This window comes from Podarcis cretensis (assembly GCF_951804945.1).
Source record: "Podarcis cretensis genome assembly, chromosome: 6".
Classification (NCBI taxonomy): domain Eukaryota; kingdom Metazoa; phylum Chordata; class Lepidosauria; order Squamata; family Lacertidae; genus Podarcis; species Podarcis cretensis.
The window spans coordinates 91,520,995-91,533,630 of record NC_137175.1 but is presented as its reverse complement, the minus strand read 5'-3'; the positions used below and the strand labels follow the sequence as shown (position 1 = coordinate 91,533,630).

General features: G+C 47.2%; 1 protein-coding gene and 1 long non-coding RNA gene across 5 annotated transcripts in view; one reads left to right on the top strand and one right to left on the bottom strand.

Annotated features, from left to right (window-relative positions):
• The window catches only part of ADCY10 (adenylate cyclase 10), a 78,347-nt gene that overhangs the window by 47,140 nt on the left and 18,571 nt on the right, over nucleotides 1-12,636 (bottom strand). For all 4 annotated transcript variants that reach the window (XM_079981020.1, XM_079981018.1, XM_079981021.1 and 1 more), the window contains 6 exons: nucleotides 9,198-9,319; nucleotides 6,960-7,036; nucleotides 3,516-3,705; nucleotides 3,278-3,333; nucleotides 1,964-2,117; nucleotides 747-939 (listed from right to left, as the gene is read on the bottom strand). In XM_079981020.1, coding sequence (XP_079837146.1) covers nucleotides 747-939; nucleotides 1,964-2,117; nucleotides 3,278-3,333; nucleotides 3,516-3,705; nucleotides 6,960-7,036; nucleotides 9,198-9,319 — 792 coding nt within the window. The remainder of the gene's footprint in view (nucleotides 1-746; nucleotides 940-1,963; nucleotides 2,118-3,277; nucleotides 3,334-3,515; nucleotides 3,706-6,959; nucleotides 7,037-9,197; nucleotides 9,320-12,636) is intronic.
• LOC307218968 overlaps nucleotides 1-12,636 on the top strand; it is a 326,381-nt gene that overhangs the window by 296,303 nt on the left and 17,442 nt on the right. The gene's annotated exons all lie outside the window — the stretch shown is intronic.

The window sequence follows — 12,636 nt, the reverse complement described above, 5'->3', positions numbered from 1 at the left end:
GGATCCTAGAACAACAGGCAAGTAGGATCCTAGGTAAAGGGTAAAGGGAGTCCTGACCATTAGGTCCAGTTGTGACCGACTCTGGGGTTGCTGCGCTCATCTCGCTTTATTGGCCGAGGGAGCCGGCGTACAGCTTCCGGGTCATGTGGCTAGCATGACTAAGCTGCTTCTGGCAAACCACAGCAGGGCACGGAAACGCCGTTTACCTTCCCGCCGGAGCAGTACCTATTTATCTACTTGCACTTTGACGTGCTTTTGAACTGCTAGGTTGGCAGGAGTTGGGACCTAGTAACGGGAGCTCAACACGCCGCGGGGATTTGAACCACCGACGTTCTGATCAGCAAGTCCTAGGCTCTGTGGTTTAACCCACAGCGCCACCTGTGTCCCTAGGATCCTAGAATGCAACAACTGATTGGCCTGCAGGAAAAGACCAATCAGGCTCCAGGAAGAAGTTAATCAGCCTATTAGGCTGGGAGGATCCTAGAATGCAACAACTGATTGGCCTGCAGGAAAAGACCAATCAGGCTCCAGGATGGAAGCAGAATCAGCCAATCAGACAGGACTCATTGTGTAAATAATGTATATAAAAGCCTGAGGTTTGGGGGGCAATTCAATCACTGTTTTACAAGCTGCAATAAAGAGCATGAAATCACTACAGGACTCCGAGTACATTTCACACACCAACCACCAAGCACCCGGAAAATGAATTCAGAAGAGATAAAGGTCTTGCCTGCTTGCATCTTTACCTTAACATGATAGAGATTGTTGAGAAGGCAGAAATACTCTTCCTGAACTACTCCTCGGATTCTGGTCACAAGGATATACTGTCTTGCATCGTAGGTCTTGCAGGTATCAATCCCCAGAAACATAGCCATGAGGGTCCGAATGACAAAGAAGTTCTGCCACACATTGATCTTTGTGAGCTCCATCGCCACCACCCTGCATGATGACAAGAATATTGGTGAAAAGACTTCACTGCCTCTTCCACGACCGATGGAGAAACATTTGCTGCTGGGTGGGGGAAGATCAGACCCTTGAACTGGGTGGTTAGCCTCCTCCTCCTGAACGTTCAAGGGCACAGGTGGCTGTTGCCCACCAGAAAGTAACAGCTGGGAAGGGCTTCTGGAACGGATCCTGTTGGGAAACTGTGTACGTGCAGCTACTCACACAGAGTCAATTAAGGTTTGGCTGACAGCCACAAGGCAATCTGAAGGAGTAAGTCTGCCTGGTGATAACAGAGGCAGAGACAGCTCCCTGATTGGTCAGGCTCTTTCAAGGGAGTGATAATTAGAAGAGTTTGGATTTAATATCCCGCTTTATCACTACCCGAAGGAGTCTCAAAGCGGCTAACATTCTCCTTTCCCTTCCTCCCCCACAACAAACACTCTGTGAGGTGAGTGGGGCTGAGAGACTTCAGAGAAGTGTGACTAGCCCAAGGTCACCCAGCAGCTGCATGTGGAGGAGCGGGGAAGCGAACCTGGTTCACCAGATTACGAGACTACCGCTCTTAACCACTACACCACACTGGCTCTCAATTAATTTATGGCCTACTAACTGGAATGTGTTAGTTCAGTAGTTCAGTATTCAGAGGTTCAGAGTTCTGTGTGTCAGTGTAGGAGTTGTGAGTCGTGTTAGAGAGAGCTAGCAAAAGATCCGTGTTCTGTTCCTGTAAATTGTCCACTGTATATAATAAACACCTAACTACAAGTTCCTGGTTCCTGCTTCGTCTATCCTGTCTGCAGCCAAGTTGCCAATTGCTTCCGTGGATTCTGCGTTTACTCTGCTAGGTCTAGCTAAGGCCCTGCAACTAGTCAGGAAGTTGCGAAACACCAAATTGGTTTTACCAATAGATCCTGCTTACATGGGGGACAGGGAAGTGTTTCTGGAGTTAAAGACTCTTGCTGCCCAGCCCTGAGTCAAGAGAGCTTGGAATACACAGCAAAGTACGGTTAAAAGCATTAACCTGTGGCCTGTGTCTTGTCCTAAGTAGGCAATCTCAGCCAACAGCTGGCTTTTACCATATCCCATGAGGCCTTCGTAGATGATAATGCGGCTTTTTCTGTCGGCTTTAAAATCACTCAGCAAGTTTTCAAAGAGGTCCGTCTCCTTCTTGCGGCCTAGGGGAAGCAAATAAAGCCAGTGGGACTTCTTCAAAAGAGGAAGCCTTGCACAACTCAAACAAATATTCGTGAAATTGTTCAGATTTTGAATTCAAAATTTACATTTGCATTCTGAATGCAAAAAGCTTCCACCGGTGCTAACATTTCAGTGCTGTCCTACTCCTGAGTTTTTGAGTGCTTATTTGTTTTTGTTTGTTTGTTTGTTTAACCCATAACCCACTTCTTATGTGCTGTTAGCTGCAAGTCTACGCTTTAAGAAGCTTGTGTTGGGAAGGACTCAGGAGTTGAGAAAGGAGGTGGGAGGATGGAGAGCAAAGAGGCAGAGATAATATGCTCAAGATGTGGCAGGATATTACGAAGTGTGTTCTTTATGGACCATTTCCTGGTTTTTGCTGTCAACGCACTATTTCTACATGCTCTCCCCAGAACAAAAGCCCCGCGTAAGATGCGAACATAGTGTATATAAAAAACGCTGCCAGATTTTAAAAATAAGCCATTTTACATGAAAGACATAATCAAGTCTAAGCTTAAGCATGCGGCAGCCCCTTTGCTCTCAGTGGGAGGGTTAAGCCTAGTGGGGTTTCAAAATCTTTTAACTCTCACTTGATTAAAATATCACTGGTCTGGTCTGGCCTGGTTTTGTTTTGTTTCTACAGGTTAGCATGGCTCCCTCTCTGAAATCTGGCTAGATTGTATTCTTGGTACTTAATGATATCATTTGATCCTCTAGGGCAGTGATGGCCAAACTTGGCCCTCCAGCTGTTTTGGGACTACAGTTCCCATCATCCCTGACCACTGGTCCTGTTAGCTAGGGATGTTGGGAGTTGTAGTCCCAAAACAGCTGGAGGACGAACTTTGGCCATCAGTGCTCTAGGGCATTGCAGCTTTTGAAAGTTCCCCTCTTAAGATTCATTTTGGGGAGGAGGGAGGTGGGGGTTATGTCTGCAAACCTTGCCCCCCCCACCCTACTGGTACCTCTTTCTGCATGGGTGGTGCTGTTTGGGCTACATAGGCAACAGCAATTGCACCTGAACATCAGTAACAGAGCTTATTATAATATGTAACCATTTCAGTATCACAGATCCATAGCCTTTTCTCTCTCTTGCTCCAATAAATGATCATCATCAATGTCGCTGAATGAAGAATATGTCACCTACCCAGCAAAGGGTAATATTCGCATCTCTCTCTGCTCAGATATGCTTTGTAAATCATTCTAAAGGAATGAGGACAAGAAAAGGAAACCTCGTAAGTTCTTCAACTCAAATTGGGAGCTGCTTTCGTTCCCTGAGCCCATTCTTCATTCAAAAGTGTCCCACGCCAGGGTTTTAGTAACCCATCATGACAAAAAAAACCACACCCTTTTATTGCCCGGCTGTACGCGAAGGTAATACTTACGTTTTCTCCGTGACCCCAAGGAATTTATAGACTGTCCCAGGGTTCAGAACACCTTTCATCTCAATTAACGGGAGCTCTTCAAAGAAATAGGATGGCAACTTGGATTTGACACAAGTGACAGCATCGCAGGTCACCACCCCAGGATAATACATCATCATCCGGGCCGCAAGGTTCACTTTCCGGCCGATGACTGTGTCACGGGAGAAACAACAAGGACAAAACATACTTTGTTTTTCTTCTAGCTCGCCTCTTAGCACAGAGAAACAGGAGCGGCGTTACGTCTTGCCCCGGACAACACTTCTGACAAGACAGAAGTACTGTTTTTGGGGGACAGGGAGCGGTCAGGTGTGGAGGACTCCCTGGTCCTGAATGGGGTAACTGTGCCCCTGAAGGACCAGGTGCAGAGCCTGGGAGTCATTTTGGACTCACAGCTCTCCATGGAGGCGCAGGTCAATTCTGTATCCAGGGCAGCTGTCTACCAGCTTCATCTGGTACGCAGGCTGAGACCCTACCTGCCCGCAGACTGTCTCACCAGAGTGGTGCATGTTCTAGTTATCTCCCGCTTGGACTACTGCAATGCGCTCTACATGGGGCTACCTTTGAAGGTGACCCAGAAACTACAACTAATCCAGAATGCGGCAGCTAGACTGGGGACTGGGAGCGGCCGCCGAGACCACATAACACCGGTCTTGAAAGACCTACATTGGCTCCCAGTACGTTTCCGAGCACAATTCAAAGTGTTGGTGTTGACCTTTAAAGCCCTAAACGGCCTTGGTCATGTATACCTGAAGGAGCGTCTCCACCCCCATCGTTCAGCCCGAACGCTGAGGTCCAGCGCTGAGGGCCTTCTGGTGGTTCCCTCATTGCGAGAAGCAAAGCTACAGGGAACCAGGCAGAGGGCCTTCTCGGTAGTGGCGCCTGCCCTGTGGAATGCCCTCCCATCAGATGTCAAAGCGATAAACAACTACCTGACATTCCAAAGACATTTTAAGGCAGCCCTGTTCAGGGAAGTTTTTAATGTGTGACATTTTAGTGTATTTTTGGTCTCTGTGGAAGCCACCCAGAGTGGCTGGGGAAACCCAGCCAGATGGGCGGGGTACAAATAATAAATTATTATTTTTATTATTATTATTCTGCCAGACCAAAGGATCGAACTTTCTGTGGCACAGCAGCAGCAGGCAAATAAATGACAGAAGTGCCGCAGGCCCATCTCATGTAAACTTGCTTGATTCCCTCCCTTCACAGCACTAGATCTCAACAAGACCTGATGGAGGACTCTCTCTGGGAGGGAGCATCCGCAGCAGGGAGATTTAGAGGTGTGGTCTGGCTGTTAGGGCACCGAGTCTCTTTCCTTGTGGCCGCCTACTCTGGATGTCTCAGGGCTCGCCCAGACTTCTGTGTGTCCCTTGCTTAGAAAGCACAGGGGCCAAGTGGTTTTCTGCTTTTCCAGTACAATGGTACCTCAGGTTAAGTACTTAATTTGTTCCGGAGGTCCGTTCTTAACCTGAAACTGTTCTTAACCTGAAGCACCACTTTAACTAATAATGGGGCCTCCTGCTGCTGCCGTGCCACCAGAGCACGATTTCTGTTCTCATTCTGAAGCAAAGTCTTAACCTGAAGCCGTATTTCTGGGTTAGCAGAGTCTGTAACCTGAAACGTATGTAACCCGAGGTGCCGCTGTAGTGGTTTTGCCTTTGCTGCACAGCTTCCCCAGAGAAAACCCACCGATCTTTAGCACTAACTCAGAGCAAATGGCAATTCATGTTAATAATAATAATAATAATAATAATAATAATAATTTATTATTTATACCCCACCCATCTGGCTGAGTTTCCCCAGCCACTCTGGGCGGCTCCCAATCAAGTGTTAAAAACAATACAGCATTAAATATTAAAAACTTCCCTAAACAGGGCTGCCTTCAGATGTCTTTTAAAGATAGGATAGCTGCTTATTTCCTTCACATCTGAAGGGAGGGTGTTCCACAGGGAGGGCGCCACTACCGAGAAGGCCCTCTGTCTGGTTCCTTGTATCCTCACTTTTCGCAGTAAGAGAACCACCAGAAGGCCCTCGGTGCTGGATCTCAGTGTCCGGGCTGAACAATGGGGGTGGAGACGCTCCTTCAGGTATACAGGACCGAGGCCGTTTAGGGCTTGAATTCAGTGCTAAACCACAGGAGTTTCCCAGGAGAAAGCAGCAGGGTGAACAGAAGAGTGGATCAGCACTGCATCTTGTTGTTTCTTTAATGTTGCTGTGCATTCTAACACTTTATTTGGATTTTTTATTATTGAACTATTTTGTTGCTATGATATGTTTCTTTTAATGTAAGCTACTTTGGAGGCTTAAACATTTGCATAAATAGAGGACACGGGAAAATAAATAAATAGAGGACACGGGAAAAACCAATGCTATAAGCCAAAAGGATTTCAGCAGCCAGATTTCTCCCCCCCCCCTTTTTGGTATATAAATTTTGCTTTTTAATTATTGTTATTATTTTTAATTTATTACATTATTTTGACAAAGTAATAATCATACATAAATAAGAATAAAATGTGCACCCCACTCCCGAGATCATTCCATTGTGACTATCCAACCTCCCAAAATTTCAACACCTCTTACAATGGTTTGACCCCTTTCCATTTTAACAGTACGAGTTCTCCAAATACCCTTCAAAATCATTTCTCCTGCATAATCAACGTTTTACCTTAATGGCACATGTTAATTTATCATTACTAACTATATCCCACACCTCTTTATACCATTCTTCCATTTTATATTCTGCTTGCCCCTTCCACTTCCTAGCTATCATAATTTGTGCAGCTGTCAATAAATTTGTGAGCAAGACCTTCATAGCATGCAAACTTTCCACCCTATCGTAAGCAGCAAGATTTCTGCCCAGTTGTGCGGTACGGGAGAATCCTTAGAAGCAACAACCTAGAGAAGGCAACCCACCAAGAGATGATGATGAAGAAGAGTTTGGATTTGATATCCCGCTTTATCACTACCCGAAGGAGTCTCAAAGCGGCTAACAATCTCCTTTCCCTTCCTCGCCCACAACAAACACTCTGTGAGGTGAGTGGGGCTGAGAAACTTCAGAGAAGTATGACTAGCCCAAGGTCACCCAGCAGCTGCATGTGGAGGAGCGGGGAAGCGAACCTGGTTCACCAGATTACGAGTCCACCGCTCTTAACCACTACACCACACTGATGAAACACTAGTTGGGTTGAGCAGCAAGGCAAAGGCTCCAGGCAGCGGTAACAAAAGCAGGAGTCTGCAGGTGAAGGAAGCCGGTGCTGGGAGTTTGCCAAAGCACAGGCCATGAGGGGGCGAACAAGAAAGCAGTGCAGGGAAGCACTGAGGTGGGAGCAAATCTTTCACTTACTGCACGAACATTCAGAAAACTGGCCTTGAACACAGGGATGGTACAAGAGGCTACAGTCACGATACCTGTGTATTCATGTCTCAAACGATGGCCAACTACTCCACAGAAAACTGGCCCACTGGTGACTCCAATGGAGACAAGTCTGAAAGCACAAGAGAGAGAAAAGGTTAAGGTAAAGGACCCTTGAACGGTTAAGCCCAGTCAAAGGCGACTATGGGGTTGTGGTGCTCATCTCACTTTCAGGCCGAGGGAGCCAGCGTTTGTCCACAGACAGCTTTCCGGGTCATGTGCCCAGCAGGATTAAACCACTTCTGGTGCAACAGAAACACCATGACGGAAACCAGAGCGCACAGAAATGCCGTTTACCTTCCTGCCCCACTGGTACCTATTTATCTACTTGCACTGGTGTGCTTTCGAACTGCTAGGTTGGCAGGAGCTGGGACAGAGCAACGGAAGCTCACCCCATCACGGGGATTTGAATCATAGACCTTCTGATTGGCAAGCCCAAAGGGCTCAGTGGTTTAGACCACAGCACCATCCGCGTCCACCCGTGTCGATGTGCTCCCCAGCCCAGTTATGTAGCATCGTGTGAACCTTTTGTCTCTAGCAAGTGCTTTTTATTCCTGCGGTATGCAATACTGCACCTACAGCGAACTTGCAGGGTTCAGTTCTGGGGGGTCCACACAGAAATGCAAAACTTCATGAAGCCAGGAACCCCAAGTACTTCCCCCAATGAAACCATCTCTACCTGTCCAGAGAAGGTCTCACCTTCTGCCTTGCTATCTGGGCAAATGAATACAATTATGTAGATGAAACATTCGTAACAGTGTGAAGTTGACTCCCGCCTTTAGCTTTATCAAATTCTAAGGACAGGATTAGAGTTGACCCTGCGGGCCAAGGTGTCAGGTAGCCAACACCTTTCCTGGACCTCTGAGGCCCACTTTTTCTTAAACCATAATGGAAACTCAGTTTGGAACTGGTTCAGCAATTACAAACATCATTGGGGTGGGCAGGGGGAATTGGAAAAAATCGGTTTCAAGAGTTCTGGATCAAATGGCGATTTTGGCTGTATGCCTTATTGTTATGTACTGAGCTGAATCCTAGAAGAATAGGATCCAGAATGCAGCAGCCTGATTGGTCCGCAGGAGTCACCCAATCCAGCTCCAGGTGGAAGTGAATCAGCGACCTGATTGGCCTGCAGGAGCAGCCAATCAGGCTCCTGGATGAAGTGAATCAGCAATCTGATTGGCCTGCAGGAGCAGCCAATCAGGCTTCTGGAGAAGGCGAATACGCAACCTGATTGGCCTACAAGAGCAGCCCGGAATTAGCCAATATAAATAATGTATATATAGCTAGACATTTTGGGAAAAGTTTCATTCATTGCTGCTATGAGCTGAATAAAGAGCATGAAATTCACACTCGACTCCCAGTATATTTCACTTATTATACTGGCTTCCTATTATATCCAACTAAGCTTGCACCAGGATCTAGCAATGCTGCTGTGCTCTTTGTTGGAATGCCTTTTGGAAAACAGAAAACAGACAGTCCCCTTTGGAGCAGAAAGAGACCAGCCAACCACACCCAACCGCTGAAACTCCTCAGGGCTGCTCAGCCATTCTGGTTTGCATTCCTTCCCCTAGCACAATCCTTTCCCTTCAGCACTGAGTGACATGCCTGGGCTGAGGCCTCTCCTCCTCACCCACATCTACACTTCCACCTCTTTCCACTCGAAGCAAACAGTACTGCGATAGAGGAGTGGGAGACAAGGGCCACCCACTGCCCGCTGCAATCTAGGGCATGCCAGACACCTCCACAAAACTGGATGGGCCCTAGTTTCCCAGTACCTTGCTCTGTTGCATTGAACCTGTTATGTACTGAAGTTCTCACCCTGGGCCAGCAGGGGGATACTGTAGATAGTTATGCAAAGGAAGGATTGAAAGTGACGTTCAGTAATTGGATAGTTTTAGAAAGTTGCTACAGTAACGTTGTACTGGAGCTCTATATAAGCAGGCTGACTGAGCCCTTCAGTTCAGTTCTGTTCTGGCCTCTGAATAAACAAGAGCTGTTTGAAGAATCTCTGTGTCGTCTGATATGTTCACCCACAACTTAACAGAACCCACATTCCAGCTGCCATGTTTCTTACGATGCTCAGCTAGGGCTGTGGCACAAGCATCGCCAGGAAGCCGTAAGAGGGTGGGACTGACAACAGTCCCATTGGGTGGCAAGCCAGGGGTGGTGAATCTGGTGTGAGCGGCACCCGTAACCCTGCCAAAGACATCTCCCCAGCCCACTCAGTCACTTACCTTACTTTCATGAGAGCCGTGGAACAGAAAGCATGGATTTTATTGGCACTGTCCAGTGCATTTGCACCTTCGTCAGACTGTTTATCCCCAGGGAGGCCAAAGATGCAAAGCAACGTGCAACCCTTATGGGGGCAGGGGCAAGAACATCGGAGAAGATGTTATAAGAGCAGCTTATTGCCATTTGCAAAATGCAGATATTTATGCATGTAGGGTTTCTGTGTGCAGATTTTCAGGCTATGGTCTCCCAAAGCAGCCATATAAAATTCTAAAATAATTGTCCCATAAAAATAATACATGAAACAAAGCTAAGTACAGTGGTACCTCGGGTTACAGATGCTTCAGGTTACAGACTCCGCTAACCCAGAAATAGTACCTTGGGTTAAGAACTTTGCTTCAGGATGAGAACAGAAATCATGCAGTGGCAGTGCAGTGGCAGCGGGAAGCCCCATTAGCTAAAGTGGTGCTTCAGGTTAAGAGCAGTTTTAGGTTATGAACGGACCTCCAGAACAAATTAAGTTCTTAACGCGAGGTAGCACTGTAGTAAAGGTCAAGGGACCCCTGACCATTAGGTCCAGTTGTGACCGACTCTGGGGTTGCGGCACTCATCTCACTTTATTGGTCAAGGGAGCCAGCATACAGCTTCTGGGTCATGTGGCCAGCATGACTAAGCCGCTTCTGGCAAACCAGAGCAGCGCATGGAAACACCGTTTACCTTCCCGCTGGAGCGGTACCTATTTATCTACTTGCACTTTGACGTGCTTTCGAACTGCTAGGTTGGCAGGAGCAGGGACTGAGCAACGGGCGCTCACCTCGTCGCGGGGATTCGAATTGCCGACCTTCTGATCGGCAAGTCCTAGGCTCTGTGGTTTAACCCACAGCGCCACCTGCGTCTCACCACTGTAGTAGGAAACCCTAATGTCAAGTAAACCATACAATAAAATAAAAGAACACTATGTTTTCAGCACTGGCGGTTAGTTCTGAAAGAGAGGGTTTGCAGTGAGGATGTCTTAACGCCAACTGGCCATCCACCAGCTCTGAGGGAGATGTTGCCATGATTCAAATCCTGGCTCATTCGTGGAGCTCACTGGGTGATGTTGGCCGATCGCTGCCTCTCAGCCTACCTTGTAGACTTTTGGGAAGGAGAAACTGAGAGGGTGGAAGAAAGGTGATTCTTCGTTTCTTGGAAGAAAAGTGGGTTAGTAAACATGTTAATTAATACTGCACTGTATTAATTCCTTTGGGGAATTATAGGGACAGAACTACCCAAACTGTATAGAAATTTATTCACGTTTGCAACTCCAGTGGCAAGAATGTGACTTGCCCAAAAATGGAAAGAAGAAGAAGTTCCAGCAAAGGAAGAACAGATACAAAAACTTATGGAATATGCAGAAATGGCAAAACTTACCGGAAAAATAAGAAATCAAGATAGCAAACTTTTTATTAAAAAAATGATAATGGTTCTTTGAATGTTTACAAACAAACTGTAAATAGATAAAAACATTGGCAGGATTATTGTAATAACCTGCAGTTTTATAAAAACTAACTTAATTTGCTAATTTATTCATCTACTTTAAAAACATACTCTTATAATATATATTTAAAGTAGATGGATAAATGAGCAAGTTAAGAAGATATTAAAAATAAATTTAAGGAACCGCAGAAAGAGGGGGAAGGAAGTCAAGTTTTGAAATGTTAAAATGATTGTAAAATTATTGAAATGTATACAACTGAAAATCATAAATAAAATATACTAATAATAATAATACTGCACTGTTAACAGTTGCAGAATGTGGAGCAGGGAAGGAATGTGAGGCATGTTTGGTTCGCATAGCCATTTCCGAACTGGAGAGGAGAGGGGATTGCGGGCTACCCCCTCCCACACACGCGGGGGCTGGCCTTTTTGCCCCTGCGAGAACAAGGGAATCCCCGGGCGTGCCTGCAACTCTGGCCTTAAATGGGCCTGGCCACACCTCCCTAGCCTGCCGACCGGGGACCGCCCTCTTTGCCCCATTCCAGCTGACCTGTTTTCCCATCCCACCCACCCTTTAGGCTTAGCTAGCTATGACCTTGCTATGGACTTTGGTTGGTCGCTGCAAGGGGCCTGGTAGGAATTTTTCCAACTTGGCGCACTTCCAGCCTTTTGGTTTTTTCGCCTACCTCGTAGCAAACGTCACAACTTCCTCGGTATTGACGGTTAGGCATTGGCAGGGGGTTAATTGTTATGCAAATGAAGGGGGAAGGAAGCGCCATCACCTTCCCCCAATGAAAAGGGTAGTCCGGGAGAGGACTCCGGGGGGCGTTGCCTTGTCCGAAACCTAGGGAGGTAAGGGCCTCCGGCACGCCCCCGAGCAGTGACACCCATGGGATCCTAGTTGGCGTACTTCAACAGGACCCCCACGGCTTGTGGATAACCTTTCCCGGTCTCCATGCCAAGTAGTCGATAGGAGCCAATGCCTAAGGCCAAAACCTTCCTATTCCTGTAATCAATAAAGTTGTGGCCTTTTTATGCCCATCAACCTTAAATGATGTGTCCTGTGTCTTCATTTCACATGGGGGAGGGGACTTGCCACGCAATGCCACTGACACCTCTGCCATCCCAGAAGGGTTGGTGCATCCTGTTTCACTGCTTGGGCGATACAGGAAGTACCACTTCCACCATATCTGTTGCCACCAGCCCCACTTCTCCTCCTGCTCTGCCACCTTTGCCGCTGGCAGAGGAGTGCTGCCAATATTGCCGCATGTCCAAATTACACACAATCTCGTGAGCTCGTGAGATGTCTCATAATTCTGGGTGTAATTTAGCCGAAAACTGTGCCCCTACCAGCGACGTTACTGCCGCCTCGGCGGCTTTCATCACCTGCTACTCACACCACATGACTGCAACAAAATTTCTCAAAGACCTACTTTGGCGCTCAGTACGTTTCCTATCACAATTCAAAGTGTTGGTGCCGACCTTTAAAGCCTTAAACGGCGTCGGCCCAGTATACCCGAAGGAGCGTCTCCACCCCCATCATTCAGCCCGGACACTGAGGTCCAGCTCCAAGGGCCTCCTGGCGGTTCCCTCACCATAGCTGTCAACTTTTCCCTTTTCTTGCGAGGAATCCTATTCGGAATAAGGGAATTTCCCTTTTAAAAAAGGGGACAGTTGACAGCCATGTCCCTCACTGCGAGAAGTGAGGTTACAGGGAACCAGGCAGAGGGCCTTCTCAGCAGTGGCGCCCGCCCTGTGGAACGTCATCCCATCAGATGTCAAGGAAATAAACAACTATCTGACTTTTAGAAGACATCTGAAGGCAGCCCTGTTTAGAGAAGTTGTTAATGTTTGATGTTTCATCGTGCTTTTAATATTCTATTGGGAGCCACCCAGAGTGGCTGGGGAGGCCTGGACAGATGGGTGGGGTATAAATTATTATTATTATCTGAGGGCACAGCTCAAAAG